The sequence below is a fragment of the Gadus morhua genome, chromosome 18 (assembly GCF_902167405.1).
Source record: "Gadus morhua chromosome 18, gadMor3.0, whole genome shotgun sequence".
Taxonomy (NCBI): Eukaryota; Metazoa; Chordata; class Actinopteri; order Gadiformes; family Gadidae; genus Gadus; species Gadus morhua.
In genome coordinates, this window is record NC_044065.1 from 813108 (window position 1) to 840591 (window position 27484).

General features: G+C 52.6%; 2 protein-coding genes across 4 annotated transcripts in view; both read right to left on the reverse strand.

The window, feature by feature from the left end:
• Positions 1 to 17093, reverse strand: part of cep131 (centrosomal protein 131) — a 35614-nt gene extending 18521 nt beyond the window's left edge. For 2 of the 3 annotated variants that reach the window (XM_030339872.1, XM_030339871.1), the window contains exons 1-15: positions 16881 to 17093; positions 15679 to 15878; positions 14265 to 14359; positions 10559 to 10670; positions 9929 to 10053; positions 7948 to 8052; positions 7570 to 7776; positions 6510 to 6627; positions 4509 to 4625; positions 3681 to 3873; positions 3461 to 3558; positions 3024 to 3236; positions 2158 to 2349; positions 1344 to 1481; positions 518 to 643 (exon numbers count right to left, since the gene is read on the reverse strand). In XM_030339872.1, the coding sequence (XP_030195732.1) occupies positions 518 to 643; positions 1344 to 1481; positions 2158 to 2349; positions 3024 to 3236; positions 3461 to 3558; positions 3681 to 3873; positions 4509 to 4625; positions 6510 to 6627; positions 7570 to 7776; positions 7948 to 8052; positions 9929 to 10053; positions 10559 to 10670; positions 14265 to 14359; positions 15679 to 15867 (2028 nt within the window). In that variant the 5' untranslated portion in view covers positions 15868 to 15878; positions 16881 to 17093. Of the gene's footprint in view, positions 1 to 517; positions 644 to 1343; positions 1482 to 2157; positions 2350 to 3023; positions 3237 to 3460; positions 3559 to 3680; positions 3874 to 4508; positions 4626 to 6509; positions 6628 to 7569; positions 7777 to 7947; positions 8053 to 8218; positions 8287 to 9928; positions 10054 to 10558; positions 10671 to 14264; positions 14360 to 15678; positions 15879 to 16880 lie in introns of those variants that run through there. The other variant, XM_030339873.1, reaches the window with a different exon arrangement.
• A 114-nt stretch (positions 17094 to 17207) lies between these two features.
• The window catches only part of LOC115530974 (E3 ubiquitin-protein ligase rnf213-beta), a 40169-nt gene continuing 29892 nt past the window's right edge, over positions 17208 to 27484 (reverse strand). Inside the window, exons 55-65 of the mRNA XM_030339863.1 lie at positions 25114 to 25208; positions 24398 to 24646; positions 23995 to 24130; positions 23282 to 23365; positions 23003 to 23183; positions 22236 to 22437; positions 21744 to 21821; positions 20485 to 20682; positions 20132 to 20221; positions 18673 to 18851; positions 17208 to 17776 (exon numbers count right to left, since the gene is read on the reverse strand). Coding sequence (XP_030195723.1) covers positions 17638 to 17776; positions 18673 to 18851; positions 20132 to 20221; positions 20485 to 20682; positions 21744 to 21821; positions 22236 to 22437; positions 23003 to 23183; positions 23282 to 23365; positions 23995 to 24130; positions 24398 to 24646; positions 25114 to 25208 — 1631 coding nt within the window. The 3' untranslated portion in view covers positions 17208 to 17637. The remainder of the gene's footprint in view (positions 17777 to 18672; positions 18852 to 20131; positions 20222 to 20484; positions 20683 to 21743; positions 21822 to 22235; positions 22438 to 23002; positions 23184 to 23281; positions 23366 to 23994; positions 24131 to 24397; positions 24647 to 25113; positions 25209 to 27484) is intronic.

The window sequence follows — 27484 nt, forward strand, 5'->3', positions numbered from 1 at the left end:
TGAAAACACTGTAGCTGTATGCTATACAGATCTTACTACACATTTACCGATATATGTTTTATACATTATGCACAAGGATTGAAACACAACTCTTCACTCACGTTTGTAAACAGTTAGGCCACAATTAATGTGTGTGTGATAAATATATATAAATAATAGTGGGGTTTTGAATATTTGTAAAGTTGAAATTGCACAAATTCTTTAACTGTTCTTGTTTCAGTTGTTATTTGACAATGATGTTAAGCACCCCCCCATTCTCACGGCCTAGCCCCCGACCAACTTAACTAACACATTTTCTGCGGGAAACCCTGCAGTCGTTATCAGACCAGTGTCCTCGTGGTTACACAACTCTTCACTTCACTCAAAACATTTAAGCTACAATAAGTGGTGTGTGATAAACATATAAATATTAATAATTAAAAATCTCTACATAGATTTTTCTTTAATATATATATATTTTTGTTTGTTTAATATATATATATATATATTAATATACACACATGTGTGCGCGTGTTACCTGATCAATGAACGCCAGGTGTCTCTGAATGGCCGCCTCGTACTGTTCCCGCTGCAGCTGGAAGTTTCTGTTGAGCTCCTTCTCCGTCTCCTTGACGTGGCGCACCGTCAGCTCCCTCTGCTGGGCCTGAGGGGAAGCGCAGGTCGGGGACGCTATTTAATACCAGCACTCCGCTGGCCTGAGACGTCACTACTAGCTTTGAACCCGCTAGCATTAGCATGGTATAATTGTTATGTTACAGTTAGGAACCAATCAGATCGCTGGATTTAGATCCCCCGTTGTATAAATTATCATACATTATATATTGTTTCGTAGTAATTAAAATATATTAACAATTATAATTAAATACACACGTCTGACACCTTTCCCCTGTGCTCTGATTGGCTACTGGGTTATGCCGAGTGGTTGTGGATACCAGGGTCGTGTGTGTGTGTGTCAAGCTGCTTTCACACCGCCAGGCGGCAACTCGCCGCCTCCGTTCATTTCAATGAGGGAAGGGCGGCAGAGGGGAGGTGGTTACAAAAGCGGCTGTAGACCAGGAAGCGGTCGCCGCCCACGTGAACGCGCACAGATTTTGCCCCACCGCTCAGCTTTCCCCGTGTTGATACTTTCGGCGGCAGCAGCAGCCGCTGTTGAAGACGCCTGGCCCTTCACACCGCCGCGCTGCCCCACCGGCAGCGACGCGGTATCACTGCGGTTGCCGCGCGACGCTGTGCAAGCAGCTTTAGTGTGTGTGCATGTGTCAGTTTGTGTGCGTGTGCATGTGTCAGTGTGTGCGCATGTGTCAGTGTGTGTGCATGTGTCAGTGCGAGCGTGTGGCCCTCACCAGCGCCGCCTGCAGCATGTTGACGGTCCGTCTCTTCTCTGCGAGGTCCAGCTTCAGCCTCATCACGGAGGTCGTGACCTCAGCAGCGGTGGCGGAGACGTGCTCTAGGCCGGCCAGCTCCTCCTCCGACACGCCCATCTGACACAACAACATCAACAACAACAACAGGAGGGCGGGCCTTTAGTGTGGTTTATCCAAACAGAGCCCTCACTGAGCGTTCAGATCAGCAGCTGTTGCCGTCGGCGATGGGTACGTCCTCTGTCAATGTGTCAGAATTTGGGCATTTTTTGATTGACGTGTCTCTGTTATTGTCTTGTTTTGTAATTATTTTCAGGGCTCTCTGGCAGAAGAGATTTTATCTCAAAGGGGAAATATAAATAAGAACACACGACTCAAACAGTGGACTAGGTTGCATCCTCCTCCTCTCCCTCCTCCCCCCCCTCCTCCCCCCGGTGGGACCCAGAGGTCCCGGAGCGAGGCCGTTCCTCCCCCCCTCCCCCCCTCACCTCCCGGTGGGACCCAGAGGTGCCGGAGCGAGGCCGTTCCTCCCCCCCTCCCCCCATCCCCCCCTCACCTCCCGGTGGGACCCAGAGGTCCCGGAGCGAGGCCGCTCCTCCCCCCCTCCCCCCCCGGTGGGACCCAGAGGTCCCGGAGCGAGGCCGCTCCTCCCCCCCTCCCCCCCTCACCTCCCGGTGGGACCCAGAGGTCCCGGAGCGAGGCCGCTCCTCCCCCCCTCCCCCCCTCCCCCCCCAGTGGGACCCAGAGGTCCCGGAGCGAGGCCGCTCCTCCCCCCCTCCCCCCCTCCCCCCCTCACCTCCCGGTGGGACCCAGAGGTCCCGGAGCGAGGCCGCTCCTGCTCGGACTGCTCCATCTCGTCCAGGAAGCTCATGATGCTCTGCAGCTTGGCCTCCGACAGCAGGGCGCCGCCGCCCGGCAGCGCTGCATTGTGGGTCATCTGGCCGTGGCGCTCCAGGTTGTCCGTGGTCAGCGAGGTGGAGTCCCCGTCCTGTAGGGGGGAGACGGGGGTGAGGGTGAGGGAGTGGTCACAGTAGTGAAGTATTATTACTACTACTGGATCTTTCAATAGGAGGCTGTATAAGATGCCCTATTCTTTATATAGCTCACCCTTAAATGATGATAAAAAGTTACATTTTATATCAAAGCAGAAATCGACCGAGGAAGGGCACCCTGTTTTGGCCGAGGGGAGGAGCCTACCTCCCTGTTTTGGCCGAGGGGAGGAGCCTACCTCCCTGTTTTGGCCGAGGGGAGGATCCTGCCTACCTGTTTGGGCGGGTGGGAGGAGCGCACCTCCCTGTTTGGCCCGAGGGGAGGAGCCTACCTCCCTGTTTTGGCCCGAGGGGAGGAGCCTACCTCCCTGTTTTGGCCCGAGGGGAGGAGCCTACCTCCCTGTTTTGGCCCGAGGGGAGGAGCCTACCTCCCTGTTTTGGCCGAGGGGAGGAGCCTACCTCCCTGTTTTGGCCGAGGGGAGGAGCCTACCTCCCTGTTTTGGCCGAGGGAGGAGCCTACCTCCCTGTTTGGGCCGAGGGAGGAGCCTACCTCCCTGTTTGGGCTGGAGGGAGGAGCCTACCTCCCTGTTTGGGCCGGTGGGAGGAGCCTACCTCCCTGTTTCTGGCCGGGGGGGGTGGAGCCTACCTCGTCGATGCGGGGGAAGGAGCCTACCTCGTCGATCCAGGCGTACTTGTCCCGAGAGAAGCCCTTCCCGGGCTCCGACAGCTTCTCCGGCTCCTCCTCCAACAGCTTCAGGGTGTCCAGCAGGTCGTTCAGGGTGGTCTTGGACTGGGCGTGGCTCGACTGGGCGTGGCTTGACTGGGCGTGGCAGGAGGGCGGGGCCAGCCGCTGGTCCTCCACGCTCACAGACCGCTGCAGGATGTCCTGGAAGCACAAGAGCGACACACACATCAGACGCTTTTACTCAAGAGGGCCGGGGAATCACTGCACGGTGCCGGGCCGCCGGGAATGGAACACCGGGAATGCAACATCTGGAATGAACAACTGGAATCAGTCAGTAACGTCTGAGAGCAAACAATTTAATCGTACATTTGAAGAAATGTGATTCAATTAGCAACGGTTTGGATGCGAGGTCTCCCATTGGTTACCTGGGAACACTGGGAGCCCCTGCGATTGGACGGCGCCGGGGAGGCGGCCCTGAAGCTGGTGACCTCACAGATGTCGTCCACCGCGTTGCAGATGGAGTCTGAAAGGACAGGCGTTCCCGTTAAGGACTGATGTTACCGTGGTGACCGACGCAACCCCCCCCCCCCCCCACAGACCGATGTTACCGTGACGACCGACGCACAACACCACCCCCCCACTGACCTGTGGGCCTGGCCTTCAGGTCCGTGGGCGAGGGACGGTCCTTCTGGGCCGTGGGGGCGGGGCTGTTGTTGGCGAGGAGGGTCTGGGCGGGCTGCTTGCGGCCCCCTCGGCCGCCCCCCCGGAGCCCCTCCAGGTCCTGGTCCAGGGACGCCTGGGCGTCGGCCGCCTGCTGGGCCCGCTTCTGCTGCAGCTCCTGGCCACACCACCAGGGGGAGACAGCGCACCGCTCGGTCACACCACCAGGGGGAGACAGAGCACCGCTCGGTCACACCACCAGGGGGAGACAGCGCACCGCTCGGTCACACCACCAGGGGGAGACAGCGCACCGCTCGGTCACACCACCAGGGGGAGACAGCGCACCGCTCGGTCACACCACCAGGGGGGGCCCCTCCCCTCAGTCTCTACCTGTATGGCGACGCCCCTCCCCTCAGTCTCTACCTGTATGGCGACGCCCCTCCCCTCAGTCTCTACCTGTATGGCGACGCCCCTCAGTCTCTACCTGTATGGCGAAGCCCCTCCCCTCAGTCTCTACCTGTATGGCGACGCCCCTCCCCTCAGTCTCTACCTGTATGGCGACGCCCCTCCACTCAGTCTCTACCTGTATGGCGACGCCCCTCCCCTCAGTCTCTACCTGTATGGCGACGCCCCTCCCCTCAGTCTCTACCTGTATGGCGACGCCCCTCCACTCAGTCTCTACCTGTATGGCGACGCCCCTCCCCTCAGTCTCTACCTGTATGGCGACGCCCCTCCCCTCAGTCTCTACCTGTATGGCGACGCCCCTCCCCTCAGTCTCTACCTGTATGGCGACGCCCCTCCCTCACTCTCTACCTGTATGGCGGAGAGGCGGGCCAGGCGGGCCTTCTCCTCACGGACGCGCCTCCTCTCCTCCTCCCTCCTCCTCCTCTGCTGCTGCTGGGCCTCCGGGCTTCGCTCCTGCTCCGCTCGCTGAGGAGGAGGAGGAGGAGGAGGACAGAGCCATGAGGAAGAGGAGGAGGAGGAGGACAGAGCCATGAGGAGGAGGACAGAGCCATGAGGAGGAGGAGGAGGACAGAGCCATGAGAAGGAAGAGGAGGAGGACAGAGCCATGAGGAGGAAGAGGAGGAGGAGGACAGAGCCATGAGGAGGAGGAGGAGGAGGAGGAGGAGGAGGAGGAGGAGGAGGAGGACAGAGCCATGAGGAGGAGGAGGAGGAGGAGGACAGAGCCATGAGGAGGAGGAGGAGGAGGAGGAGGAGGACAGAGCCATGAGGAGGAGGAGGAGGAGGAGGAGGAGGACAGAGCCATGAGGAGGAGGAGGAGGAGGAGGAGGAGGACAGAGCCATGAGGAGGAGGAGGAGGAGGAGGAGGAGGACAGAGCCATGAGGAGGAGGAGGAGGAGGAGGAGGAGGACAGAGCCATGAGGAGGAGGAGGAGGAGGAGGAGGAGGAGGACAGAGCCATGAGGAAGAGGAGGAGGAGGAGGACAGAGCCATGAGGAAGAGGAGGAGGAGGAGGACAGAGCCATGAGGAGGAGGAGGAGGAGGAGGACAGAGCCATGAGGAGGAGGAGGAGGAGGAGGAGGAGAGGGAGGACAGAGCCATGAGGAAGAGGAGGAGGAGGAGAGGGAGAGAGGAGGAGGAGGAGGAGGAGGAGGAGGACAGAGCCATGAGGAGGAGGAGGAGCAGGAGGAAGAGGAGGACAGAGCCATGAGGAGGAGGAGGAGGAGGACAGAGCCATGAGGAGGAGGAGGAGAGAGCCTTGAGGAGGAGGAGGAGAGAGCCATGAGGAGATGGAACAGGAGGAGGAGGAGGAGGAGGAGGAGGAGGAGGAGGAGGAGGAGGAGGAGCACAGAGGCATGTCGAGCAGACAGGAGGAGGAGGTTTACCTTCAGGGCGTTTAGCAGACGCTTTTATCCAGAGCCACTTACAATAAGTACATTTATCAGAAGAAAGAGGAACAACAATATGGCTGTCGGTACAGTAAGGATGTACATAGAACCCAGTGCCAAGCACTAACCATCACTAGGTTAACCCATTCCCTGTACACATACAGCAAGTGCGTAAGAGGGGTGAGATGGGGGGGGTGCTGTGTTTCAATATCCATACTTCCATGAGTACACTTAAAGGTAGTACACTATCAGCACTCATTAATGGTGCTAATTTTCAGATGTCAGTGTTGTTCCAAATCACTGGAACAACACTGACATCACTGACATCACTGACATCACTGACATCACTGACACCGGTTGAGCAACTGCTGCCGCGGCTCCTCCCACGCAATGAACATACCTTTGAATGGTGAACTCTTTACACTTAGTAGCTGCTATAAAAAGTACGAAAATGACTCCATTAATGCTCAGAAAACGTGGAAAATGCGCTGCCGTTGGCTCTGCCTCTTCCGCTACTTAGCTAAGATGGCTGCCGTTGAGCAAGAACAGAGTACATCGATCCACACTGCGAGGTTTGACCGTTTGGAGTAAACCATCCGGGTCCTTTCAGTACACTTCTTTTCGCCCCGATATTAATTGGAACGCCCTACGTACAACAACTAAGTACAGTGAGTAGGGACAGCGTGGATATTGGAACACGCCCTACGTACTCAAACCTAGTACAGTGATTAGGGATCGCGTGGATAATGGAACACGCCCTACGTACTCAAACCTAGTACAGTGAGTAGGGATAGCGTGGATATTGGAACACGCCCTACGTACTCAAACCTAGTACAGTGATTAGGGATCGCGTGGATAATGGAACACGCCCTACGTACTCAAACCTAGTACAGTGAGTAGGGATAGCGTGGATATTGGAACACAGCAGCAGGTGCAGACGAGAGGAGGACCAGCAGGGGGCGTACCTCCTTCCTGGCGGCCAGCAGCCTCCTGAGGGCGGCCTGGCCCCTGCGGCCCCGCGCGGCGTGGTGACGGTACCAGCGCTGGATGGTGACCACCGCCTGGTTCACCTGCTGGATGAACCTGCACACGCGCACACGCACACACACACACACACACACACACACACACACACACACACACACACTTTAACATTCTATGCAACCAATATAACATTTGGAAGCCTGTATTTAAAGCAGAGGAGATATTTGCAGTAGTTAGTAGTTAGTAATAGAAGACAGTACTAGTAGTTAATAGTAGTAGTAGCAGTAGACAGCAGTTAGTAGCGGTAGATAGCAGCAGTAGCAGTAGTTTGCAGCGGTAGTTAATAGCAGTAGTCAGCAGCAGATAAGATAAGATAAGACCTTTATTCATCCCTTTGCTTTTGACCCATCCGGGTAGCCGATGAACACATACACACACAGAGGTCCACACAGAGGTCCACACACGTGGGGTACACAAATACTGGTGCACACAGGTACACACATGCAGTTACACACATGGGGGCACACCGGCACTACCGGAGCAGTGGGCTACCGCGGTGCAGCGCCCGGGGAGCAGGTGGGGGTTTCAGGTGCCTTGCTCAAGGGCACCTCATCCGTGGAGGGTCGGGATTCGAACTGACCACCCTCCGGTTAGCAGTCCAACTCCTTCACCACCAGTATGCCACGGATGCCCCAGCAGTACAGCAGTAGTTAGTAGTTAGCAGCAGTAGTTAGCAGCAGTAGTTAGCCGCAGTAGTTAGCCGCAGTAGTTAGTAGTTAGCAGCAGTAGTTAGCCGCAGTAGTTAGCCGCAGTAGTTAGTAGTTAGCAGCAGTAGTTAGCCGCAGTAGTTAGTAGTTAGCAGCAGTAGTTAGTAGTTAGCAGCAGTATTTAGCCTCAGTAGTTAGCAGCAGTAGTTGGCCGCAGTAGTTAGCCGCAGTAGTTAGTAGTTAGCAGCAGTAGTTAGCCGCAGTAGTTAGTAGTTAGCAGCAGTAGTTAGTAGTTAGCAGCAGTAGTTAGTAATCAGCTCCTGTGAACTCTGACCTCTCCGCCTCCTGCTCCGTGACCTCCGTCCTCCGGGCGGGGGCGGGGCTGCCCTGGGGGGCGCCCCCCCCTGTGGGCGAGGCGGCGCTGGGGGGGGGCCGGGAGCTGGCGCCGGGGGGCGCGGCCGAGGCGAAGTTCTTCTGGGACTTGGTGACGGAGCCGTGCTCCAGAGACGCCTCGTCGTTCCCCGTGGCCTTGAGCAGGTTACTGGGGGGGGGGGGGGGGGGGGGGGGCAGGGTCCCAGCTGGTCAGACGGGGGCACTTTGGGATCATCTCTGGGGTATTAAGAGTCAATTGCCTCCATGCTGTTGGCATCTATTATGTTCTGTTATGTTACATTGATTGAGATAATAATGGTGGAGGAGGGGCGGGTCTTACTTGAAGGTGGGCCTCTGATTGGAGCTCTTTGGGGTGAGGGGCTTCTCAGAGTAGTTGTTGTGCAGGATGGTGGTGACGGAGTTGCCCACCGCGCCTTTGTTACTCCTGGAAACACAATGGATCCCTTCAACACGCACACATCTCCACACGGAATGGGTGGGTTGAATAACACATTTCACAAATCGAATTGAAATGGAACATTTAAAAATGTATAATTGAAGTCAAATATTGACAAAAATGTCATTAAAAATTAACTAATATAAATACATACACCGTAAATGATTTAAACCAATCCCGCTCTTCTCGAACGGGCCAGCGTGGCAGAGAAACAGTTCCCATCTACAAAACAACATTTCTACAGTCGTCATCTCCAAACTGCAGCACACACAGGGACCCTCCCCCTCAGCAGATAGTTCGGTATTGAGCGATGTCACAGTGGAACGGCCGGAGGCCTGCAGCGACAGTATCGGCTGTCTCCATCAGCAGGTAGGAAACATGAGACGGAAGGGGAAGAAAAGCCCCAGAATGCAGCTGGGCCATGAGTATCTCACTAAGGGACTGGCCCAACAACACTGCTGTATCCTGATATATACTGTGTGTGTGTGTGTGTGTGTGTGTGTGTGTGTGTGTGTGTGTGTGTGTGTTTGCGTTTGTGTGTCTGTCCGTGTGTATGTCTATGTCTGTGCGTGCGTGCTTGCGTCTGTGTGTGTGCGTTCCTGCATCCGTGTGTGCTTGTGTGTGTGTGCGTGCTTGCGTCTTTGTTCGTGCGTGCTTGCGTCTGTGTGTGCGTGCGTGCGTGCGTGCGTGCGTCTGTGTGTGTGTGTATGTGCGTTAGGGCTGCACGATATGAGCAAAAAATGATATCCCGATATTTTTTGGCTGAATGGCGATATACGATATATATCTCGATATTTTCTATAGAGTGGGTTAGATGTTTTTTTTCTAAGTCAAAAGCCACATGTGAGATGTTGCAAGCACTTTTATTAAAACATAGGTCAGTATGACTGCAACATGTGATTTTGTATCGTTATTTTCAACAGAATTGAATGAACATGTTAAAAAAAAGGGACGTTTTTCACCTTCTTCACAAAATAATCACCTATGCAAAACATTATAAAGCTGTAGGTTACACACATTAGCTTCCAATAAGAGCATTGGCTTCGTCGCATTGTCCTGTGTACTACGGTGAGGGTTTCAGTGCGCCGTAACTTTAATCCCCCGCCCCCTCCCTTCTCCGTTCCATTTGGGAACATGTTTGGTTTCATTTCGCTTGTTTCGTATATTTTAATTAATTAATTAAGAGCGTCACCAGAGGGCGCCCCCAACACATATGCCGAGCGCCGGCCCTGGTTTCGGGGCAGAAGAAACTGTCGCGGCCGGTGATGCAGCAGCACAGCCACGGAGTATTACGCATTCCTTATACTGCACTTTGTACCGCTGCTGTAAATGGTGGAACAGATTTGTCGTGCTTCCACTTTTAGTCGCTACACTTTAGTTGCTACACTCTCTACAGATGACCTGCAGCTGCTGCTCATCTGTTTTTTTTTAAACCCGAACTATTTCCACATTATAGAGCCGTTGTTTCTCCTCTTTGAAACAATTTCGTCTACCGCCGCCGTCTCGTTTTCTTTACGGGTATCATCCATGCTTGTTGTGTTGTGAGGGGGCGGCGGGGGCGGGAATGAGGCGTCTTTGCACACGCACGTTCGGAAAGACAGAGTGGGAGGGGGAGGGGTCGCGCTCACAGTCTCCAAGGCATGCGCTGTAGACGCTTGAGGGGGAAACTGACCATTTTAACGCATATCGATATAAACGATATTGTCAAATCTTGTATCCCCGTGGAAATTATATCGATATATCGTACATAGCCGATATATCCTGCAGCCCTAATGTGCGTGCGTGCGTCTGTGTGTGTGTGTATGTGCGTGCGTGCGTCTGTGTGTGTGTGTGTGTGCGTGTGTGTGCCAGCGACGCCGCCCACCTGTTGTTGGCGGTGAAGTTGGCAGCCAGGGTGCGGCCCGTGTCCCTCCTCCTCCCCGTCTGGGAGTCCACGCTGCCCGCGCTGCGGACGCTGCCCGCCAGGGGCGGCGCTCGGGGCTGGTCGTCCTGGGAACACAAGCCCACAGTTTCAGTTATTTTACAAACCTTTTCTTGGAGCATTGTGAGGGAGGGGGCCGAGAGTGACGGAGCAGAAACCCAGCGGCAGATCTGGAGTCACTTAAAGTTAACACTTATCTGTTGTTATTATTGTCAACATTATTCAGACTAAAACACACAGAATGAACGCTCTCGAGGTTAACGGTAAATGGTCTGCATTTCTACAGCTCTTCTCTAACCAGAGGCCACTCAAAGCGCTTTACAATATCGCTCAACATTCACCCGTTCATGCACACATTCCCACATTGACGGCGGAGTCAGCCACGCAGGGCGACAGCCAGCTGGTCAGGAGCACTCAGGGTGAGGCGTCTCGCTCAGGGACACCTCCACCCTCTAGGAGCTAGGAGGAGCCGGGGATCGAACCGGCGACCTTCAGGTTACCAGCCGACCCGTTCTCCCTCCTGAGCCACGTGGTAATGTGAAGGGACAGGGGGAGCTCCAGTGGGTCCAGTACCAGTATGTTCCATGTGGTCCTGTCTGGCGAGGCCTTGCTGAGGCTGGCCAGCTTCCTGCGTCCGTCTGAGCTGCTGTCGAACACGGCCAAGAAGTCGTCTCGGGGCTCCTCGCTGGGGACACAGAGCACAGCACCGTTGGTTCAGGGGTTCACACTGGACCCTCCTCAGCCCGTCGTGCATAAGAGGAGTGATCCAGTGTGATGACGATGTGAGACCATCTAAGGTCTGCCGGGCCACTTCCTGCTGTTCATAAGGGGAGTGAACAGGGGCTGGGCTGACCGCTTGGCCGCCATCCGCGACGCTAGCACCCGCGCGACGCTAGCACCCGCGCGACGCTAGCACCCGCGCGACGCTAGCACCCGCTTCGGTCGTTTCATGTGAACGGTTAGGGAGGTTCTTCTTACAATAACCCTCTCCATTCTAACCTTTATTGAATTCATAATTGCACATTGTGTGGATTGAGGAGATGAGAAATGAGAGGAGAAAAAACACAAATATTCAAATAGCCCCACAAACGTATTCTGCACCATTAACTTGCTGACAAAGAGGATTTTCTAAACCTCTAATGCTGAACACTGAACTGGTGGCCTCTCCCCCCCCTCAGCCCCGATCGGCCCGCTAGAGCGTTTAAAACAGGGCCAGCACCCGGCCTGCGGGTTTGTCATACCCCCCCACCCGGCCCCACCCCCGGCCCGGGTCCCAGTAACAACACGCTCGGCCCGCCGGCGGAGCCTCTGGTTCCAGAGGACATGGGACGACAGCTGGGATTCAGCCCCCCCCTCGCCAAGCCCCCCCCCCCCAGAGCGCCGGGGCCCGGGCTGGGGGACGGTGGGCCAGCGGTCTGGGATGGATTCAGCGCCAGTGTGTCAGTGTGAGTGAGTGGGTGAGTGTGAGTGTGTCTGTGTGTCGTTGTGAGTGTGTGTCAGCGGATGTGTGTGTGTGTGTGAGTGTGTGTGTGTGTGAGTGTGTGTCGGTGTGTGTCGGCGGGTGTGTGTGTGTGTGTACGTGTGTCGGCGGGTGTGTGTGAGTGTGTGTGTGTGAGTGTGTGTGTGTGTGTGTGTGTGTGTGTGCGTGTTCAAATGTTGACTCCCATGGCCCGTGGCCCGTCACACCCCCCCCCCCCCCCCCGCCCCCCCCTCAAATAGCTCGGGCGTAACTGCAGGGTGACCTCCAGGCTGGCCTAGCCTCCTTTGGCATCTACGTTTGATACTTAGTGCTGTGCGTGTGCGTGTGTCTCAATAGAAGTGTGTGCATGTGAGCATAAAGGAAACGGAGCGGCTGATGGGACAGCGGGGGCGTGGGGGGGCAGAGCCAGCTGGCCTCATGAAGAGCAATCTGGACTCAGCAACGCACACCCTGCATTCCTATAGACCCCCTCCTAGGACCCCCGAGAGGGAGAGGGAGAGAGAGAGAGAGAGAGAGAGAGAGAGAGAGAGAGGGACAGAGAGAGAGAGAGAGGGACAGAGAGAGGGACAGAGAGAGAGAGAGACGGACAGAGAGAGAGAGACGGACAGAGAGAGAGAGAGAGAGAGAGAGAGAGAGAGAGAGAGAGAGAGAGAGAGAGAGAGGGACAGAGAGAGAGAGAGAGGGACAGAGAGAGAGAGAGAGAGAGAGATGGGGAGAGTGAGAGAGATGGGGAGAGTGAGTGAGTGAGTGAGTGAGTGAGGTAGAGAGAGAGGGAGAGAGAGAAACAAAGAGACAGAGAGAGGACCAGGGAACTCATCACACTGGCCTCCATAAGGACTCTGAGGGGAGGGGTCAGTGAGGGGAGGGGTCGGTGAGGGGAGGGGTCGGTGAGGGGAGGGGTCAGTGAGGGGAGGGGTCAGTGAGGGGAGGGGTCAGGGAGGGGAGGGGTCAGTGAGGGGCGGGGTCAGTGAGGGGAGGGGTCAGTGAGGGGAGGGGTCAGTGAGGGGCGGGGTCAGTGAGGGGCGGGGTCAGTGAGGGGCGGGGTCAGTGAGGGGCGGGGTCAGTGAGGGGAGGGGTCAGTGAGGGGCGGGGTCAGTGAGGGGCGGGGTCAGTGAGGGGAGGGGTCAGTGAGGGGCGGGGTCAGTGAGGGGAGGGGTCAGTGAGGGGAGGGGTCAGTGTTTAGATGTTAAAGGTTGGGTATGGAATTCTCTTTTTTGGCCATTTTTTCAAAATTACTTGAAATCCTTATCATAACTCACTTACAGCCACTGAGTTAGAAGTACTGACATGGAAATTAAACAAGTCAATCATCTGTGGAACGGGCAGGGCTCGAAAAACTCCAGCCAATGATTTCCAGACCCACCGAGTGGCATTGGACAGTAAGTACGTCAATCAAACGGTCGTACTGCACTCCCCCGCTCCTCGCGCGACCCCTTCGTGCACATACTCAAAGCTCGTGACCCAGAGCAAGCTGCTGTTTGTTGTCATTCTGCGGTAGCTACTGGAGCTAGCTAACTAGCTAATGGCTGGCTCTCGCGCATCTGTTTGCGCGTCCATGTACTTGGAATGGGGGGAGTCAGAGTCAGCGTTGAAGGAGAGGGACCATCAAGGACCATTTAGTTTTGTGTATTTTCAATATCTGCTGGCGTTTCGCAAATCCCATACCCAACCTTTAAGTTGGTTTGTTTCAAATGTGAAGCTGCATAGCGGACAGTGCTGAAGGAGCAGGAGGAGGTGGGGGTGGGTGGGGTGGGGTGGGGGTGTGGTGGGTATGGTGAGGTGGGGTTGGGGGGGGGGGGGGGGGGTAGGGCGAAGGCGGCAGCTGTCCAACAATGGGGTCAGGCACACACTCCTCCTTCCACCGCTGGGGGGGGTAGGTCCCTCCCACCTTGGACAAAGCAGGGCTCTCGCCTTGCTTCCAGCACTACGAGACCCCCCCTCCCCATCACCACCATCAACTCCTCTTTCTGAATGGGGCAGCAGCCTCCGCCCTATTGTCCCCCCCCCCCCCCGCGAGCCTCTGGGCTGACAGCTGTTGCCCACTGAAGGCTTTAAAAGAGACTCCACGTGAACATGCTGCCACACACACACACACACTTCCAAAAAGACACCCACACACTCCAACAGACCCACACAAAAACACATACAATTCCAAAAACACCCACACACACACACTCAAACACACGACAGAAACACACACACGTCACTTCCATAAAGACACACACATACTCGAACAAATAGACACACACCCACACATACACATCCACACACTCCCAAAAACACACACACACACACACACCACTGGACAGGTTGAGTGTTGCCATGACCACAGACGGTCGATTGTCTCGTTTTGTCTCTGTGTTCACAGCAGACCCGGCCTCAGTTACTGTGCAGAGTTTAAATATAAAATAGAGTCATCACAATGAAAGAAGACACGATGAAATGGACGTCCCTAAGGCCCTAACACACCGGCCCAACCGTTGGCCGTCTGAGACGTCACACACCTGCCCAACCGTTGGCCGTCTGAGACGTCACACACCGGCCCAACCATTGGCCGTCTGAGACGTTTGGAAGACTCGGACGAGATCAGGAACAGATCTGTTCCGTGTTCAGCTGTGTTCAGCTGTGTTGAACCGGACCAGACGCCGTCTGGTCCGGTTCAACACGCAACGTCTGACAGCGTTGGCGGGGGGAGGAGTTGAGCCATCGGATACTCTGATGGGCGGTGTGCAACCGTGCACAACCGTGTGTGTGTCTGTGTGTCTGTGTGTCTGTGTCTGTGTGTGTGTGTGTGTGTACCTTAAGCTGATGTTGGCCTGCTGGTTGACCTGCGTTGTGCTGTTGGACCGCCGCAGGTTCTTGATGGAGCGCGGGCCTCCAAGGCTAGCATCACTCTGAGGAGCACGCACACATTCATGAGCACCTAGCATGTTAGCATCACACACACATTCATGAGCACCTAGCATGTTAGCATCACGCACACATTCATGAGCACCTAGCATGTTAGCATCACACACACATTCATGAGCACCTAGCATGTAGCATCACACACAAATTCATGAGCACCTAGCATGTTAGCATCACGCACACATTCATGAGCACCTAGCATGTTAGCATCACACACACATTCATGAGCACCTAGCATGTTAGCATCACACACACATTCATGAGCACCTAGCATGTTAGCATCACACACACATTCATGAGCACCTAGCATGTAGCATCACACACACATTCATGAGCACCTAGCATGTAGCATCACACACACATTCATGAGCACCTAGCATGTTAGCATCACACACACATTCATGAGCACCTAGCATGATAGCATTCCTCTGAGTACACACACGCACTCGTACACACACACGCACAGCATGTTTGTCCTTCCACTCAAAGAACAGCAGTTCCATCAGGCTTTACTGTAGTGGAACCAAAGTGCATACTCCAGTACCTCACCTAACTTAGAGGCATGTTATATATTAAGTCCACATGCTTAGATACATTGAGCTTTCTGGCTGCTAACTTTTTTCTATATTGTACACATTATATTTCACACTTGTGTTCATTCTGAAGTCTTATCTGTATTTATTTGATATTATTTTGACTGTATCTGCTCCATCCACTGCGACTGCTGTCAAACGTACGTTCTGCCTTTGAGGACGAGTAAAAAGCCACCTTATTCATCCATCCAGCGAATGTCAGAGTATTCAGCCGCCCGAGCACAACGCCCATCTGGAGCTGACAATCGGCACCTGGACCGGGCGACTAAAACCCCGTTCTCCTCCCTCTCTCTGTGGACTGTGGCAAATGTTGCTTATCCGTCCAATATATACAGTTTCTAGGTGGACACTCCCACGTGTGATGTCACTAAGGCACCTCGGTGCCTTAGTGACATCACAAGTGGGCGTGTCCGTCCAATCCGTCTTATATATATCTAGGTGGACACTCCCACTTGTGATGTCACTAAGGCACAGGAAGAGGCAGATTTTCAAACGGCTTGTAACGGCTAATCACACTCGCTCCCAGTGAGTAGTAATAAGGGCCCTTTAAAAGGAGATTAAGTTAGTGAAGATTCTAAAAATGTCAAGTTATCCTTGTTTTAAATCTTTAAGAAATAGAGAAAGGTGGTATGGATCTTCACAGAACGAGAGAGCATGTTGTTGAGTGCTGTCCTGACCCCTCTGCCCCCCCCCCCCGGTGAAGCGGGGCTCACCAGCGTGTTGCGTTTCCCCTTGCTGTCCGCGGCCACGGAGACGGAGCGGGTGAAGGCCTTCCCCGCAGCGACGGCACTGCCGGGCCGTCTGGACACGGAGAGCTGGGAGCCCGAGAGGCTGAGGTCCAGGGGGTCTCCCGGAGCCAGGCTGGAGGCGGACGGGGGGCTGCGGCTGCTCCGATGCATCATCTCTCAAGAGCCTTAGGGAGGGAGGGGGGAGAGGGAGAGGGAGGGAGGGAGAGCGAGAGCAATACAATCAAAACACAGAGCGAGACACACACACACAAACATAGAAATAAATAAAATAAGAACACAGAGCGGTACAGAAAGCCACACACACACACACACACACACACACACACACACACACACACACACACACACACACACACACACACACACACACACACACACACACACACACACACACACACACACACACACACACACACACACACACACACGGTAAACAGTCACTTTGCCCGTTGGTTTCCCTGGCGACCAACAACAAACTCTCTGTGGGAGGCGTCGCCATAGCATGGTCACGTTTACGTTACACAACTACACATTAAGGGCTTTAAAACACCGTGTATCACAGATATCACACCAGATACAACGAGATATAACGATGACAGAAGGAACGTCAGACGTCTTTACATTACAACATAAATATCCCGAGCAAGACGCGTAATCCTGCACGTCTGTGTCTGGGTAGTCATCATACATGAGACAAATATCATTTATATGAGACAAATATCATTTATGTGAGACATAAATCATTGATACGAGACATAAGCGGTCTTCTGATAGAAGTATAAACTGGTCCTGATGTGTTACTGGTATGCTGTTTCCCAACAACAAGGCCAGTGGGAGAGATGGGATCTCACCAGACTGTTGTTCTGGGAAACCATCCAACCAGATCCTGGCATCCCAACCGGGTTTATCGTGACTCAAATTGATTTCACGAAGCATCACTCCCACTGGATTGATGCAAACCGGAAGAACCCGACGTCACAATGTTACCTTCATGTTGTCACCTGAAGTCACACGTCACGCGTTCACCCCTCATCCTTCACAACACTGCTTAGTGAAACGAGCAGCTGTCTCCGGTAAAACCATCCTCATCCCCTCAACCTCAGCCCGACACTCAACAGTTAAGCCTTTCATCAACCGGAGGCGTCCCAACACAAGGCGGTACTCACGCTGATGGAGAGCCGTCCACAGCATCGCTCGGTAAACACGGAGTCAGATATAAACACGAACGTCCTCCTCTCTGTGCGATGGAAGTCGTGTGGTCTCCACACGGATTTATAACCTCCGTGGTGACGTCGTCACAACGCAACGGCGCAACGGGACGGAGACTCCGCCCCTCGGCAGCCGTGATTGGCCGAAGAAACGCGCTGTGTATGTTGTGGAGGACGTGATAGGCGGGAGAAGCTGCCTTTAAAGAAGCCCCGTCGGGGCGTGGCTTGGTTTGTTAATGGTTGGTTGAACTGAACAAAAAGGGGTAATAATCAGAGTAGTGCAAGTGATTTTACCATCTATGGGTTTATTGATTTATTAACAGATGCCATCACAGGTTTCTATATTCATACAAATACATTTGTGAAAAGATGTGGAAAAGGCAGAAACAGATTTCAAAAGTAAGACTCATTATAAAAAAAAGTAAGACTTTTAGAATTTTAGGAATTACTGCTAATCAAATTAAAACATCCCAACATTAACCATTAAGGTAAACAAGCAGCTCTAACAGGCTTTGGTCCCGAGGACTAGGCTACATTAAGCACAAGATTGGCCCAGAGTTCCTGAGTTTAAAATTAAATCATGTCCAACATCATCAAGGCATCAAGCGTCTTAGAGTACCATATTCAGCGCTATATACATTTTATTTATTATTATTATTATTAATGTGTGGACTTCAAGACGGAATGGACCGTGGAATGTTCCGTAGCCGCGACGCTATCCTCTCTTAAACGCCACCGCCATCCTCCACACCTCCGCCCCCTTGGCCAGGTTGATGTCGCCCGGTAGTGCGTCCAGCCCCTGCAGAGGGGGCAGGTTCTTCAGCTCCAGATGGCTCTCTAGAGTGGACCTGATGCTGGAGACAGAAGGGGGGGGAGAGATGCAACATTTAGCCTCACTGGTGTCTTCCCACATGCCCCCCTCCTCACTGGGCCAGCTGCCAGCTCAACACTGGTGACCTGTGGCTCTGGGGGGGGGGGGCTAACATAAGCACCGGTCATTCCCTTGATGGATGGGGGCCTTGAAGGGGGGGGTCATGTTCTAGCCCTAGGAAGCGAAAGGAGTTCAGCTCCCTAGGGGGCTGTGCTGGACACGACCTACACACTCCTCTGAGCTTGCGAGGGCCCTTCACTGCATTCCTTGAGAGCGCAGCGGTAATCCTTCAGGCTGACAAACGGCACACTTCTTAGCGGCTAGCTCCCAGCTTCAACACAACCAGGAGGACGAGTCCAGTCCGCTCCAGAGGGAAACAGCACGACACGAGGAGGCCTTGTGGGGCTCACCTTCTGCCTGTTTCCGATATTCCCTATTATTCTTATTATGTGTCTTACAAATGAATAAGTGCAATCATAAATGCAATGTATGCAAACATCTAGTGTCGTCTTCACAACAAAATGTATTTTATTCTGATTTAATTTAATTTCTGTCTTGTTCCGGTTTCCTTTCTTTCAATAAAAGCAATTCAACGAGGATTATGAAAACAAGACTTCTGGTCAAAAACATCTACTGATTGTGTGTTGCTTCAACTAATCATTCACACAGTCACACGCACGCACGCACGCACACAGGCACACAGGCACACACACACACACACACACACACACACACACACACACACACACACACACACAAACACACACACACACACACACACACACGATTGCACGCAACCTAGGTGAAAAGCATAAATCATTGAGTTGAATCCCACAGGGCTTTAGGGGCCGGCGGTGGGTTGGACGTGGAGGGTCTTACTCCCAGTGGGGGTTGTACTCCTGGTCCGGCACCAAGCCGCTGGTCTTCAGCAGGAGGACCTCGTGCAGCTCCCGGGTGAACCCTCCCGTATCGGCCGAGGTGAGGAACACCGTCAGCGCCCTCCGCTCCTCTGCCGTCAGCTTCTGGCAGAACTCTGAGCGCAGAGCGGGGAAGGGCTCCTACAGGACAGGAGACCACAGAGGAGCTTCATACAGGATGAGCTCAAATGAGTGTTACCTCATCCCAGAGGCCAAGGGGCTTCACAGGCCTCGAGGGAGAATCTTGATGACTCAAGGTTCATTGATAACCATGAGTCATCAATGAAGACCTGGAGGTGGTCTTCAGTAGAGGTGTGCCCCTCCCAGGGTGGGTACAAAACGGTTTAACCCACATAATGATAACAGTCATAGTCGCAATCATCCCAGATGGGACCCCTAGGGACTGCAGATGAAAAGTAGATATTTGGACTAATTCTGGCATATTTACAGTATTTTTTAAACCACAATGTTCATAAATATGCATGGACCCTATCAAACAAACCCCGCCAAAAAAGATGAAAGCCCATCAAAGCTCATATTGTGGCTGTGGTGAATTCAAGCTATTTCTCTTCCGCTCAGGGGGTCAGATGCTGGGGTCCCCCTGCTGTTTGTGGGGGCCCGGGCGCCACACTTTACACAGATTTACCGGCCAGGCTGCTGCCCCCCCCCCCCCGGCCCTGGGGGTCGGGCCGGGCCTCAGGCTGGGGTCAACCGCACCATGAAGAGTGACTAAAAGGTATCAGCCCAGAGGGGTCTCTCCACGGAGCCTCGTCGGGTTGTCTTCTTACAATAACTTAAAATAACTCTTCTTAAAATAACTCTGCCTACAAAAAAGTTTAGTTCATTAACTCATCTTTGTTAAATGTGTTTTAAAGAAGCACTAAATGACTAAATTATGATTTAAGTAAAGTATATAAGCAATGCTCTAATTAATGAATGATAAATGCAGTGAGATTTGGGTATGAATCGCTGCCAACACTCTGCCAAGCAGCAGTGAATAACATCCTGTGCTCCTAACCACCAGCGCTAGGCTAGCCTCAGCTGTAGCCTCACTGCTAACCCACACTCTGGAACGTCTGTCCAAGGGTCAGCACACAGTCCAAGAATGTGAGGAAGAAGTGACGGGCAGAGCTTCTTAAATGCATCTTCCAGTGGACACCTTCTACTGTCCCGTCTTCTTTTTCTTCTTCTACTGTCCTGTCTCATCTATTTCTTCATCTACTGTCCCGTCTTCTTCTTCTTCATCTACTGTCCTGTCTCATCTACTTCTTCATCTACTGTCCTGTCTCATCTATTTCTTCATCTACTGTCCTGTCTTCTTCTACTCCTACTGTCCTCTCTGCCTCTTGCCACCTGGAGCTCCTCTCCCAGGGAGGGGCTCTGCGGGTCACATCATGGCCACGCCTCCGACCCCGACCCACCTGCTTCTTCTTCAGCCTGAGTTCGGACTTCCAGCAGGTCAGGAGCTGCCAGGTGAACACGCCGTGCTCCAGGCGAATCTCTCCCAGCGCCTGCGATGAGACAGAAGTAAGAAGTTCAACGGATCCAAAAGGATTAAGGAAGCTTCCCGTTTCCCAGAGCTTAGGACAGCGGAAACCCTTTCATGTCTACGTCACATTCCTTCACGGATATCAATTTGATTTGGGATTACTGGGAGCTGGGGTATGAAAAAAAGAAATGCGAAAAATATGGCGAGGATGAATCAGATGATGAAACAAAATGACCATTCATGGTGATGATGAAGATGAAGGTGGTGATGATGAGGTCTCCCTACCTTGGCCACGCTGCTGGAGATCTGCGGGCCGATCTTCAGGGCCTCGGTGAGGTAGGTCATCAGAGGTCCCCCGGGCTGCCCGCCCGTCTTGCCCAGCAGGCGTAGGCCGATCTCCAGCAGGTACACGGCGTCACACACGTCCGAGTAGGAGCGCAGCCCGCTGCGGACCGCCTCACACACCGAGCCCTTCAGGGGGGTCTGGAGCCACAACACCAACACCATGACGGAGACGCCCCTCAGCAGTAGCTCCCGTAGCGGAGCTCTCACTCAGAGGGACTTTAGAGAGCTTTAAGGAGCGTGTGCAGGGGGATCGAACCCCGAACCTTCCAGCCAGGACTCAGACACCGTGCAACTGCAGCATTGTTAAATAGGAATATTGTACTGTCTGTTTTAGGAGTATTGTTCTGTCAGTGTGTCTGCTTGTCTGTCTGGGAACTTATCCCTTGTTTTATTAATTTTTTATTCCCGTTTTTTCCTCAACGTTGTAGTCCATGTGCTGTATGCTGGTTCTCCATGTTTAGCCTGTATTAAGCCTCCATGAATTATTTCTCCCTTTCCATCTAAAGGACCACAAACGAAACAACCCTTTGGGCTTTATTGTGTTTTTTAATCCTTTTGAACACTTCTGTTAATTTATTTTACTTATCTATTATTTTATTTTATTGTCCCCCCCCCTGACAATGTTTATATGTGAAGCACTTTGAGTCTGCCTTGTGTATGAAAAGTGCTACATAAATAAAGTTGCCTTGCCTTGCCTTAATTGTTGTTGTGCAATAAGGTTTTCAATCAATCAATCAAGTATCTGAACCTTGGAGGTAAATCGCTGCATCCTCGTTTCATTACAGCAAGCCTTGGCCCTTTGATAGTTCTAAATCAAGGCACAACTAATTTGTCTTTAACAATAATACTACTTATACTACTAACTAATGCAACTATGAACCAGAAGTTTCCATGACGACACACAAACAATACAATCAAAGCGCATATTTTTAAAGTTTAAAGTTGATTAAAGTTGATAAAAAAATGTTTTAAGATGAATGGAACTATTCCTACCATCGTTGGTAACAGTGGTATAAGTGGAATAAACCACTCGAGGAAGTTATTGGAAAGCAAAGTATATCAATGGTGGGAGACTACCTTGATTGATTGCTTGATCACCCTGCACCATTACCAGGTAGTTAACTCTCTTGGTCATGGACAGGGGCAGTTCTGCTCCCAGACAACACCGCTCAGTCATCACAGCGCCCCGTGGGACTCACCTGATGGACCTTCATCCTCACTTCCGACAGCACAACGGAGAAGTCCTGCTGGTGGCGGATCAGGAACCGCTCAGTGTCCTGGTTAGGACCAAAATAGATATGTTCAGTCGCTGCATAGTCTCCCCCACACCCCTCTGACGCACTTAGTGTACGTTGTACGTCCTGGCACCTTAATGTAATTATTGTATGTTGCACGCCCTGGCACTTAAAACAAAGTGCTTAGCATACTGAGGCATCTCATCCTAGTTGTCTCTGTTGTGTACGGGGGATGGGTTAACCTAGTGATGGTTAGTGCTTGGCACTCGGTTCTATGAACATCCTCACTGTACCAACAACGATGTATTGTTTCTCTTTCTTCTGACAAATGTACTTATTGTAGTTTGCTTTGGATAAAAGCGTCTGCTGAATCCCCTTGATGTCAGTGTCAGTGTAGAAGGCCCGGCGTCACTTAGAACCAGCCTTTAGGGGGCGGCCAGGCGGTGGCATCCTCACCGCTTGGATGAGGGGCTTCCCGGCCAGGAAGCGGCGGGCCAGCTGGGTTTGGATCCCTCGGAGGTCGTAGCTGTGCTCTGTCTCCTGGCCTTCCTTCAGGGTGTAGTGGCAGTGGGCGAGCACCAGGGGGAGCAGCTGCCTCTCGGGGTGACACAGGGCCAGCTGGGTGTCTGAGACCTCCTCTAGCTGCACACTGTACTCACTGGAAAGACGGAAAAGAAGAACATTATCGTGGATTATATCTCTGTCTCTGTCTTATTTATCATAAAAGGGCTTTAAACGGGTGTCAATCGGTCCTGTTCGGCTCTTCAATGAGAAAAACGGTTTAGAATGATCTACAACTCTCCGTTACACAGAGCCTAGCAAGATGGCAGCTATGTGATTCTTAAAAAGATGTTTGGTTGTACTTTGTCTGTGTTCAAATAATGTATAAATCAATACGTCAACAGATTGCCAGCATTATGAGGCATCATCGAATCACGATTTCATTTATCGGTTGTTTTGAAGGATTCAAAACAACCGAGACAACAGATTAATCCTACGTCAATTTATCGTCTGACAATAGAGAGTAAACTATTGCCGTGAATGGCATTATTTTTTTCTAATGCCGTGAATGTTTGTTTGCAGTAGTGGCATTAGCCAATCACAGAGGGGCTTCGTCTGTGGTTCAGGTAGAGGCGGAGGAGAAACCCTCTTCTGTGTTCTGTGGTCTGAACCTCCAGGTAAGCCGGGCTGACGGAGCCTTGGGGGGTGGCCGTCGTACACACCTGTGCTCTTGGTTGTTGACCTTCCGGGCCCCCGTCACCAGGCTGTTGTGGGTCTTGGACAGGAAGTCCACCAGGTTCCGAAGGCAGGACCCCGGTCCTCTACGGTCGGGGACCAGGAAGGCCCCGGAGCTGTCCGTGGTGATCGGTTTCTCACACAGCTTCACGTCCAGACCCAGCTCAGCTGCTCAGCGGACACACGTAGCGGTGAATGAAGCTTTACCGTCGCAACCTTAATCCCAAATGTGTGGTTTTAAAGCTGTGTGGCTGGTGAGTGCTCACCGTCACGGGCCATCTCCAGGCGAAGACAGTTCCACACGTCCACGAACCTCTCCACACGCTGCGAGACCACGCTGCGCTGGTGTCCTGCCGGCGACAAAACAAAGCGTCATCATGTGTGTTTGTGGGCGGCATGTGGCTCAGGAGGTAGAGCGGGTTGGCTGGTAACCGGAAGCAGGGCCGGCGCTGACCGTTTCGGTGCCCCAGGCGACTCGACATTACATTGCGCCCTGGACAGGGCTTCCCAGCGCGGGAACATGTTCCACCTCGGAACATGTTTGGTTTCATTTTGGTTTTTTTCGTATATTTTTATTAATTACGTGAGGGCGCCACTAGAGGGCGCCCCCAACACATTTGCCGCCCTTCGCCCAGGTCGCCTATGCCGAGCGCCGGCCCTGACCGGAAGGGTGCTGGATCGATCCCCGGCTCCCCCTAGCTGAGTGTCGAGGTGTCCCTGAGCGAGACGCCTCCCCCTGACTGCTCCTGACCAGCTGGCTGCCACCCTGCTTGGCCGACACCGCCGTCGGTGTGTGAATGTGTGCATGAATGGATGAATGTTGGGCAGTATTGTAAAGCGCTTTTCTAACCTCTGGTTAGAAAAGCACTGTATAAATGCAATCCATTAACCATACATCATTTGTTTGTAATTCATAGGTGTCCCATGTACTAGGGAACTCGGCCTCAGTGACGGTGTCGTTGAGGTCAACTGACGTTACCTTCCGGAAACCGTTGTAACATCTGAGCGATGCTTTGGGATTCGTAGTCCGGCGACGCAAGGGGAAAGATTCTGAGGAGGTCCGACTGCAGAGCTGCAAGCTCCGGGAGGTGTTGCAACTGTCTGACACAGGAAATCTGAGACACAACAGACGCATTTACATTTAGGGCATTTAGCAGACAATAAGTATCAGTACATTTTTGCCAGAAGAAAGAGAAACAAAATATCAGTCAGTACCCTGGGCTAGCGAAGCTCACAAAGCTTATCGCTCATTACCATTTTGGTGTGTTCGCTGAGGTTTGAATGTTGTAACTTTGCCATGTTGTATAAATATGTAACATTATATATGCAGGTTGTATAAAACATATCAATATCATAACTGTTGTATCAAACACCAGGGCTACCTTCTCCAGGAAGAGCAGCAGGAGGCCCAGGGAGCTCCGCCCCGCGCTCTCCCCCACCAGCTGGGAGAACCGCTCCACCGTCACGCTCTCCGGAAGGCTCCAGAAGGCCGAGCGCTGGGTGGGGCCCTCGGAGGGCAGCGCCAGCAGGGGCCCGGGGTCGGCGTACAGCAGCCTCATCAGGGGGCTCCCCACCTGGCTGTCGTCGGCGCTGACCCTCTGCCGCGCCTCGTCCAGCTTCCCCTTCAGGTTCTACGGGGACGGAGGCAGAACGTCAGATTAAAGCTGAAGTCAAACCGGGGGAACAGCACCCCCTGGTGGTAGGGTGGATGTTGAACGGACTGCATTTATTCAGTGCTTTTCTAACCAGTGGCCGCTCAAAGAGCTTTACAATACTGCCTCACATTCATCCATTCATGCACACATTCACACACCGACGGCGGAGTCGGCCTCGCAGGGCGACAGCCAGCCCGTCAGGAGCAGTCAGGGTGAGGTGCCTTGCTCAGGGACACCTCGACAGCTGGGAGGAGCCGGGGATCGAACTGGCACCCTTCCGGTGACCAGCCGACCCGCTCTCCCCCCTGAGCCACATGCCGCCATCCTGCAACATGGCGGTTGTTACAGAGGCTGATCCTGTACTGGCTGTGCCCGTTGCCATGCAAAGCCGGCCAGCTGTGAGTGCGTTGGTGACCGTATGCACACAGTAGGAGGAGACGCACCTGGAGCACCGGGTCGATGGCAGAGACACAGACGCGGTTCTCAAACTCTGCCCGCCCCTTCCTGCTGGTCAGGTCGGGTCTGGCCCCCCGCCAGCCTGGGCGGGACGACACCACACAGACACACGTTATTGATCCATGGTTATGATTATGGGCAGGACGCACCACACGGACACACGGTATTGATCCATGGTTATGATTATGGGCAGGACGACACCACACGGACACACGGTATTGATCCATGGTTATGATTATGGGCAGGACGATACCACACGGACACACGTTATTGATCCATGGTTATGATTATGGGCAGGACAACACCACACGGACACACGTTATTGATCCATGGTTATGATTATGGGCAGGACGATACCACACGGACACACGGTATTGACACTTATCATCGGGTTTAAGCACGAAACGTCCATGTACACATTTACATTAAAGGCACTTAGCAAGACGTTATCCAAAACGACTTACAATAAGAGCATTTGTCATAAGAAGGAGAAACAACAATATATCGCTGTCGGTACGATAAGGAGCAAGTGCCAAGCACTTACAATCACTAGGTTAACCCATTCCCCGTACGCAACAAAGCTAGCTAGAATAAGATGCTACACAGTGCTAAGTATTATTTTTAGGTGCCAGGACGTACAACATACGATAAGTGCTTAAAGGGCAACTTCACCCATTTCACATAAGCTTTGTATTTTTAGAACCCCCCGCATATTTTTGAATGGTCTAGCATCATTTCCTTATTTTCTGGAGAGACTGGAGAGATCCGTATCGATCTCCAACACTTCCTGTTTTTTATGACGCAATATGACGATTTTTGCGTACAAGAAAATAGGAAGTGTAAGAGGGGATGATTCTCGTACGACTACAACCACTAGTCCCACCCCCCTCTAGGGGGTGGGACCCACTGACGCTACAGACCTATTAGAGCAGTGCCAGTGGGTGGGACTTCACCAGCAGAAACTAACATCCACAGCGTCTGAAGCTAAGATAACAGAGGCTGTTGATAAAACTGAAGTAGGCCTACATTGGCGGAGGGTACTCGATCTGACATAGAAGATGGCTCCATGCAAAAGTTCACCATTTCGAAAGAAATAGACGAGGGCTGCCGTATTTTCCGCACTATACGGCACACCGGATTATCAAGCGCACCTTCAATGAATGGCCTATTTTAGAACTGTTTTCATGTATAGGGCGCACCGGATTATAAGGCGCATAGAATAGAAGATACTGCAGTCAAACGTTTGACTGGGGTTGCGTTATGCATCGACCAGACCGAGCTGTGCTAAAGGGAATGTCAACAAAACAGTCAGATAAAGTCAAACTTTATTAAGCGTTCTGACAACTCCGGTCACTCCCATGGTAACGATGTTCAAACGTTAATGTGCATATTAACAATATCTCATCAATATCAATATCTCTCAACAATAAGCTCACTTTTTCAGTTCATTCCCCGTCTACGAATCCCTCGAATTCTTGTGTGTCCGAATTAAACAGTTGGGCGAGTACGGCATCCAACATGCCCGGATCCCTCTCGTCATTATCCGAGTCAGTGTCGCTGCTGTTGACTGGCAGTTCAGTGATTATTCCTGCCTTCGTGAAAGCTTAGACCACAGTTGAGACTGTTATATCAGCCCAGGCATCCACGATCCATTGGCAGATAGTGGCGTAAGTCGCCTGGCGCTGTCTCCCCGTCTTGGTGACGTGTGTTCGCCTTCTTGGCCCCGTCCACACGAAGCCGATTTTTTGGGTGAAACCGCATAAAAAGACGCTTTTGGTGGACATGGGCTACGGCCACACCAAACGCGTGTAACGTGCTTAACTTGAAGCTTGATCATTGTGTGTCACAAAAATGGTTCAACGCGCCAACGCGCCTGTGGCTGCGCTGGATTTAGGAGTCCGAGGTAGGAAACCCAAATGCCGCCGTGTTTGGGTGCATGATAGAGTTTAGATCGGGTTAGATTAAATAATGTCGGATATAAATAACAATAATCGGGTTAAATAACTTCACATGGTGTGTCTGGTGTGTTTCCAGCATTCGTAGTGTTGATCAGCAGATAGTCCGCCAAGACGTTGAGGTTGCTTAGCAACCAGAGACGCTGTCCATGCAAGTGAATGGAGCGTTCCCTCTTCGTCATAACTATCAAACCAAACATCCTTCACATTCAACGAGCGAACATTATGAAATTAAAATGCACATTTCTCGCTAAAAATGTTTACATAAACGCATTTAATTGCGTAACTATGTTACTATTTCCACCCAGAATAAAGGAAGATGTCGGCCGTATGCTTCTGTGCAAGCGTCACTACTCTAGTGACGTCGGTTCAAGCTCCACGCTGATTTGTTCCATTAGTAGAT